Consider the following 8,048-nt stretch of genomic DNA (forward strand, 5'->3'; position numbering starts at 1 on the left):
ATATTAACATCTTTTAAGTACTTTTTCAAGTATTGTAACATAAAATCAACGTGTATTATGGTCGCATAGATGGCATATGATTTTTTTAATTTTCAAAAACTGATTAAAATGATAAATAATTGAATTATAGTATATAAAGGGAGTTAGATACGGTGAATGGTTGTTAGAGACATTCTCTATGTGAGAAAATATGTTTTGAGATGATATAATAAAATATAATACAAAATATGGATATAGAAGAAACGAGCAGAAATGGTTGAAGATGGTCTCAGCCCCCAACTTCTCACCCCTTCTCCCTCCACAAACCTCCGCCCAAGCTAGCAGCCTCTTGGTGCTCCAGCGCACCTCGTCTCCCTCCTGTTTACCCTTGCATCCCACAGAAATCAAGCAGCAAAACCACTGCACCAGAGATATCTTTACATGTTTATATAAATTAATTAGTTTGCAGTCAGTATAACAAATATGTTCGAGGTCTTACATATGACCGTCTAAACTCCTTTAGGCCTCGTTCGTTTTGGCTGGATAAGCCCATTCCCTGCCTTATTCCGGCAGGAACGAATCAGCACAGTTTAGAATCTGGTCCAGTCTCCTAGAGTTGTTCGTTTTGATCTGGGCTGGAAACAAACCCATCTGATTTTAATTCCCATCCCTCAATCCTTGGCCTGGAACGAGTCCAGGTGACCTACCTTCTGGACTGGATCCGGATCTGGAAACGGGCTGGTGACAGGAATAAATGACAACCCATGATTCACTCGATCCTGGGCTGGCTTTGTTACTGACCTGACTTGGATCTTGAGCTGCCGAACAAGACCTTAAAGTAATAATATATACATATTGATCATGGTGGAAATAATGCAGGTAAAATAATAATATGCATATAATATTATAATGGCGAAACATGTATTTCCGTATTTGTGAAATATGTGCCAGGCAACACAAAAATCGTTGTATTACGATCAATTTGCATATAAACAATTTTAGGCGTAATACACACGAACCTTATAAAATCTACGGTTTCACAACATCTCCGGCCAAACGATTTTTTAACTTTTTCACATCCGACAGCTCACAGCAACTTTTCTATATAAATAGCTGAACCTAAGCACTTCACAATCACATGGCATAATTATTAGCCTTGGTCTAATAAATGTTGTTAACATGTCCAAAAGTTAAACTTTACTAATCTTAAAGCTATCTTAATCATTCTGGTACACAGTTGACTGTAACATGTTTTGTTTTGGCACCACGCAACGGTTATACCACATTTTTAGACCAAGAGATGCAGTCGCACAGCCATTCATTCACAAATCAACAGCGCTGAATCCTGGATGGGTGCATTTGCGGGGGTAGTTAGCAAATACTACCCGTCAGGGATCTATTAATGGATTCTGGATAATGTTCAAGCGGGAATCCGAATACCCGTTCGTTACAGATCGCCAGCGATTTACACATACTCTGACTGTCATGTGGGACCAGAACCGGCGGGAGCCACATGTCATCTAAGGTAATCTAATCCGCACGGTTCCGTCACTTGGCGCACGATAAAAAGCCGCGAGACGAACGCGAACGAAGTGCGGGAAATAGTTTCTCTCTCTCTTCTTCTTGTAAGATATTTCGGAGTAGGAAGTGCGTGCCTTCCTCGCAGCTCATTCGCCGAGGTAACATCCCCTGCCCTTCCTCACATTTCCTCCCTGTTCGTCCGTAATAGTCGTTTCCGAACCTTGCGTTTCGTGGGATTTGTCGAGGCGAGGGCTTCGATTTGACCCAGGAATCGCCCAAATCCGCTTGTCTTCGACTTCAGTTCATCCCCACGAATTTCTAGGGTTTTAGTGTCGATTTTGTCCCCCTTCATTACATTTGATTGGCGGTGAATTGGGCCCCGTTTTGATGATTCCTTGGGTTCGTTGGACGGCAGGAAACGAGATCCTCTAGAGGTTTGTGCTGTTTAGCGTGAGTTTTTTTGGGGCCGATTTGCTTTGCTCGCATGGGGGATCATGTCGCGGTGGATGTTGGGGAGCTCGTAGCGTCCCGAGTCGGTGAGGCAGCGGGGCTAGTGTCCGGCGCCAAGGAGGAAACAGAGGCGCTGATTGGGATGGTGGAGTGCCGCATTTGCCAGGAGGAGGACCTCAGGAAGAACCTCGAGAGCCCCTGCGCTTGCAACGGCAGCCTCAAGGTGCGTGCTGGCTTACTTCTCTTCAAACCAGAGATTCTGGGTCCATCATCCCATCTTGCTTATGCTGTTTGCCTCTGGTTCATTCTATTGTCAATTCATAGATGAGAAATTCTTAAATCTAAGTATATAAAATGCACGCATCAACAAAGCAAAATATCACATTAAGACTTAGCCTGAAGCTTTGTTAGGGCGTAACATAGCTGTTGGTTTCCATGCTGATTGCTAACTTATGCACTCTGTATAAGTTGTTACTTCAGATGTTGTGGCCTTTCAGATAAATCTCCATATTAGGTTCCTCTTCACTTGTGATATAAATCCTGTTTGGTGCTGTGGCTCATGATATTTTCATGAAAAAGTAGTTGCACAAAGTGATGCTAGCAGAGTAGATAAAAGCATGCCTGGTTTAATCGTCGATGTTGCTTAGAGCTTAGGACATTCTTTGCACTTGTTGTTAGCTACTTTTTGTAACCTTAACAAACAAGTAACAAGGGCTAGGTATCTTTTGTGGGTTGCCTTCAACTGAATACATCGGTCATTATCATTGTTTATAAGTGGTCTAACCGCCTACCTAAGTTTGTCTTTTACCATCCTGTATGTGCAAACCATTGCATAAATCTGTTTGCTAATTTTGTTATACTACATCTGTTCGCACAGTATGCTCACAGAGAATGTGTGCAACGATGGTGCAATGAGAAAGGGGATACAATCTGTGAAATCTGCCATGAGGTAAACAATTGTTTCCTTCAGCTACTACTCTAAATATATCAAAATGGAAATTAATGCATGCACTGTTTTGTAATTTCTTGTATAATAAGACTTAAAGATTTTCCCCTTTTGTTTTCTTTGAAAGTTTTTCATTAGGCTAAATAAATGTCCTGTTTTTCGTATTTTAAACAACTTTTAGGGTGCACATAGTCTTAATGCATGGTATTATTATATTTGCAGCTATTGTTTAAACGTTTAAACATAGTAATTTGTAAAGATGTACTCGGACCTACCGTAAGCAAAAGGGAGGTTCGCATCTGAGGATCCTATCACGAGCAAAAGAGGGTCATAAGACTGCATCATAACTCAATCTACTTTTTTAGCGGAAAAGATTTTGTATCATAAATCTAATAATAGTTTCATGAATTTGAATCCTTGCAAATCAACTTCTCAGCAATTACCTTTCTGGACTACGTTCTTGTTTGCAGAATTGCTTATGCTTCCTTGCTAATTTGACGGTAAACTTCGTAGTTGTAAATAGATTATGAATTTTATTCTCTGTTTATCAGTTGTACAAGCCTGGTTACACTGCCCCAACCCAGGTGCATCATGATGAAACTACCATAGAGATAAGGTTTGTTATCAGCTAACCTTTTTTCCTTCTATCCTGACGTTTATGTGAGTTGTATTTCTGTGTGATTATCAAAAAGCTTTGCCTTTGTACATCGTAATTTATAAATTTCTATTTGTTTCTCATTTTTGCATTTTTTTTTCTAGTGGTGGAGATTGGACCATCTCTGGCAACCGTTTGGATTTACATGATCCTAGAATATTGGCAATGGCTGCTGCTCAACACCGTCTACTTGAAGACGACTATGATGAATATACTGCAACAAACAACAACGCTGCTGCATTTTGCCGCTCTATATTTCTGATTGTGAGTTTTGTGTTTTTTATTACAGAAACATGTATTATTTTTCCTCTATTATGTCAAGAAAATAGAAGGGCAGACCTAGTGCAATGGTGAGAGCTGTCTCACTGAGTCACCACTCACAAAGCTCTCTCTGTATTTACGGTGGGAAGGCTTGTCACGGTTTCCTTCACCATACTCCATACCCCACTCATCTGGGTCTGCCTTTTTTTCATTATGTCACAATAAAGTCTGTAGAAAGGTCAAACATCTCTTCTACTCAATGGACCCTGCACCTGACCGCTTACCTTTTTTTCTAAAAAAAACAATTAAAGCTCCTGCTGAGTTGCATCTTAGATATTTTGGCTTCTCTATAGTATATTTCTCTCTCTTTTTTAGTGTTCCCTGTTTTACTCTGTAATATTAAGTGATATTGAAGTGTCCCTGTTATCTCTGTTCAGTTGATGGCCCTTTTGCTCCTGAGGCATACACTGACCATTACTAACAGCGATGATGAAGATGATGCATCTGCTATTTTCTCGGTTAGTGATTAATACATTGTATATCTCCTGTGTTTTTTTGTCGATGTAAAGTTAACTGACTCTGTTGGTATTTGACAGCTATTTCTTTTGAGAGCGGCTGGATTTTTGCTGCCATGCTATATTATGGCTTGGGCTATTAGTATCATGCAGCGTCAAAGACAAAGACAGGTTGGTGGCTCGGTGCTAATGGAAATGTTTCTTTCATGTGTATACTGTATTGAGTCTATTGACTCCTGAGGAAAAAGAATTCCAGGATACTATTCATACCTAGCATGGCATCAAATATACACAAACAGAGTTAAGCAACCTATAAGATGTTTCCCCCATTGGTTGTGTACACATTTTTTAGGATGGTTGCAATATCCTTGTTTGAACTGGGGAATTGGGTTCTTTGATTGACCGTATCTGTTCTTTTGTTTTTATCAAACATGAGATTTCTACGTCAGAAAATTTAGATCATTTGTTGTCTGGTTCGTATTTCAGTAGTTTTGTACCTGTGCGTGAGTTGGACTACATAGGGTCCTTATTCCTAATTGTCATACTAATTAAGAACACATGGTCTTGTTTATTTTGTTACGTCAGGAAGAAGCAATGCTATTACCAACGGAAGTGGCGATCATTCTGCATCGGAACGGAAGAACAATGCAATTTGCGGTGGCACCACCAGAAACCCCTATCTCACCTCACCCCGAGCTAAACCAATAGAATACATCATCGACAGGGTCACAGTCCTCGCCTCGGGAGTGCATAACAGGTGGAAACTCGAGGACATTGTGCAAAGCATGTGTTGCATCGGCCACCTCGAACGGCCATGTTGCAGCAAAAATGTTGTGCCTTCGAATTGAGTTAACTTTCTAGCTTCAGATTCAATGCTTGTTTTATGGCCTCTCAGCATCTTCTGTACATAAAGAGATTTCTCTAATAAATGAATATAAGTTAAATCAACACAAATTTCGATTTTGAACAGTGGCACCTCAGAAAAACATCGCTGTATTTCTAACCCTTCTTACTTTGAGCATTTACCTTTTAGTAATTTAATTGTTTTACTTTACTAGAATTGTCATGCTTGAATATATAGAGTTGAAATTTAGCTTGTCAAACTTTTATGCTAAGTAGACAACAGTTTTAGATACAAGGTTAAGTGGACTATTTGATAGGCTGTACTTGTTACGTTAAATTTTAGACTAGGTCAATTCATCTCTTTTCTGCATCTTGATAGTTTGTCGTCAAGCGAACCAAGGATAAGGATGGGTTGATACTTTGTTATGCAATGCAACAAACATGGCTCCACATGCATGATCCCCACGTGACAATGCTCAAGCGGATTCTTCGCCATGCCCGCAGCACGTCAATGCCCGATCTCCATCTACGTGCCTCAATCGAGCTCACAGTCCGATGAGTTGAGGACTCTCATAGTCATACGCTTGTTGTCCAAGCGTTAGTTGACGGTGTCACGCTCGAGCGCTGAATACCGAACGATGACAGAAATGTGACGACTTAGCGCATCTGGCTTTGGGTAAGTACTCAATGAGCTTCATCGCGGAATCACCAAAGCCACTGGCGTACTGCGATAACGTCTCAGTCGTCTACATGTCGTCCAACTCCGTTTATCACAAACCACAAGCGCACAACACATGTTGAGCTAGATATTCATTTTGTCTAGGAACGTGTTTACATAGGCGAGCTGGCGACAGTTCACGTCGTTACCATGCGCTCACTAGTCACCCCGAAGGCTATCGGTCTGATTGGTTGCCTGCTACTCGACAACCTGGTTCTATACATGCGTTGACTATGCGGTAGTCTTTGATTGGATGCTTACATGAGAACTGCGTAATTGGTTGGCCGCCCGCGCCCTGGTCCTTTGCATGCGTTGACCACTTTTATGCGTATGTTTGATTAACTGCACAGCAACATTTGGACCTGTACGCACAACTGCAAATATAGCCTTTTTTATCTTCGTTGGCCTGTACGCGTGGAGAAGTAAAATTCGTCCGTTTCCACATATGCAGGCCTGCGCGAGTCAGGCGCTGAGGATGCAGGTAACCAAACAGGACAATAGAGTTTGGGGCAGGCCAGGCCCGCGCGCGCCATGCGCTAGTTGCCCGGCAACCAATCACGTCGTATATGTCCAATGGCAGCCGCATGCGGAACGGTGTGAACGCGAGCACACAAAACCAGAGGACGTTTTCAGTAGAGCGCGCATGTATAGATGACCAATAAGCACGAATAAGCGGGTTGGGCTCGGACAGGAAACTAGGCACGGTGGGCTAGCCCGGCACGAAGCCCGCTGTTTGGGCCCGGTCCAAGCTCGGCACGACCTGGTTCTATGCGGGCCCGGCACGAATAAGCAGGTTGGGCTCGGACAGGAAACTAGGCACGGTGGGTATCAGCGTTTCGACCCCGGGGGGCCCCCGGACCGACGAGTAAAATTGTCGCTGCGTGTCCCAGCCCAGATGGGTTGGCGCGAGATGAAACACAAGGGGAAAAACGCGGCTCGTGTTATCCTGCGCCAGGGGGATGCGCTTACAGTAGAGGTTACAAGCGTTCGCGAGGGAGAGAGAGCGAGCCTGTTCGTCAGCCTGTCCTCCCGCGCGACCCTCCCGCATGAGGGCCCTGGACCTTCCTTTTATAGATGCAAGGAGAGGGTCCAGGTGTACAATGGGGGTGTAGCTATGCGCTAACGTGTCCGGGAGAGAGGAGCCTGAGCCCTGTGTACATGCCAACGTGGCTGTCGGAGAGGCGCTAGAGCCCTGTGTACGCGGTATCGTGGCCATCGGAGGAGTGCCCGAGTCCTGTAGAAGCACAGTTGTCGGGGCTGCTGGGATGTTGCTGACGTCTCCTTGCTTCCGTAGGGGGCTGAGAACCACCGTCGTCATGGACGCACGCGGGAAGCCATCATTACCTGCTACAGGGGCGAGCCTGGATGGGACGCCGGTCTTGTTCCCCCGTAGCCTGAGCTAGCTAGGGGTAGGGTAATGATGTATCCCCCGCGGCGCGGTCGGTCCGAGCCCAAGGTCGGGCGAGGCGGAGACTCCTCGTGAGGCCGAGGCCAGGGTCGGGCGAGGACGCGATTCCTCCTGAGGTCGAGGTTGAGGCCGAGCCCTGGGGTCGGGCGAGGCGGAGACCACCTTCCGAGGCCGAGGTTGAGGCTGAGCCCTGGAGTCGGGCGAGGCGGAGACCACCTTCTGAGGCCGAGGTTGAGGCCGAGCCCTGGGGTCGGGCGAGGCGGAGACCACCTTCCGAGGCCGAGGCGGGGGCCCAGCCCTGGGGTCGGGCGAGGCGGAGACCTCCTCCTGAGGCCGAGGCCCAAGGTCGGGCGAGGCAGAGCTTCCTGTTGCGCCTGAGGCTGAACTTGGCTGTTGCCAGCCTCACTCTAGCGGGTGGCACAACAGTCGGAACGGGGCGAGCGGCGCTGCTTTCCTGTCAGGTCGGTCAGTAGAAGGGCGAAGTGACTGCGATCACTTCGACCTTGCCGACTGAGGCACGTGTGTCAGGATAAGGCGTCAGGCGATCCTCGCATTGAATGCGCCTGCGATACGGTTGGTTGGTGAGGCAATTTGGCCAAGGTTGCTTCACAACGAAGCCTGCCCGAGCTAGGCTTCGGGCGAGTCGAGGGTGTGCCCGTTGCTTGAGGGGGCCCTCGGGCGAGGCGTGAATTCGCCTGGGACTACTGTTCCCGCCCGAGGCTGGGCTCGGGCGAGGTGAGATCGCGTCCCTT

The 8,048-nt window shown here is 45.8% G+C and overlaps 1 protein-coding gene across 4 annotated transcripts; it reads left to right on the forward strand.

Moving 5' to 3' along the window:
- The first annotated feature begins 1,489 nt into the window (after nucleotides 1-1,489).
- Nucleotides 1,490-5,296, forward strand: LOC100284488 (protein binding protein). Of its 4 annotated transcripts, none has more exons than XM_008645560.3 (8): nucleotides 1,490-1,658; nucleotides 1,916-2,173; nucleotides 2,828-2,899; nucleotides 3,448-3,512; nucleotides 3,656-3,815; nucleotides 4,250-4,330; nucleotides 4,409-4,498; nucleotides 4,913-5,296. In XM_008645560.3, exons 2-8 carry the CDS (start codon nucleotides 1,985-1,987, stop codon nucleotides 5,033-5,035), a joined length of 780 nt encoding a protein of 259 aa, XP_008643782.1. In that variant the 5' UTR covers nucleotides 1,490-1,658; nucleotides 1,916-1,984; the 3' UTR covers nucleotides 5,036-5,296.
- Nucleotides 5,297-8,048: the final 2,752 nt, after the last annotated feature.

Source organism: Zea mays, chromosome 5 (genome assembly GCF_902167145.1).
Source record: "Zea mays cultivar B73 chromosome 5, Zm-B73-REFERENCE-NAM-5.0, whole genome shotgun sequence".
Taxonomy (NCBI): domain Eukaryota; kingdom Viridiplantae; phylum Streptophyta; class Magnoliopsida; order Poales; family Poaceae; genus Zea; species Zea mays.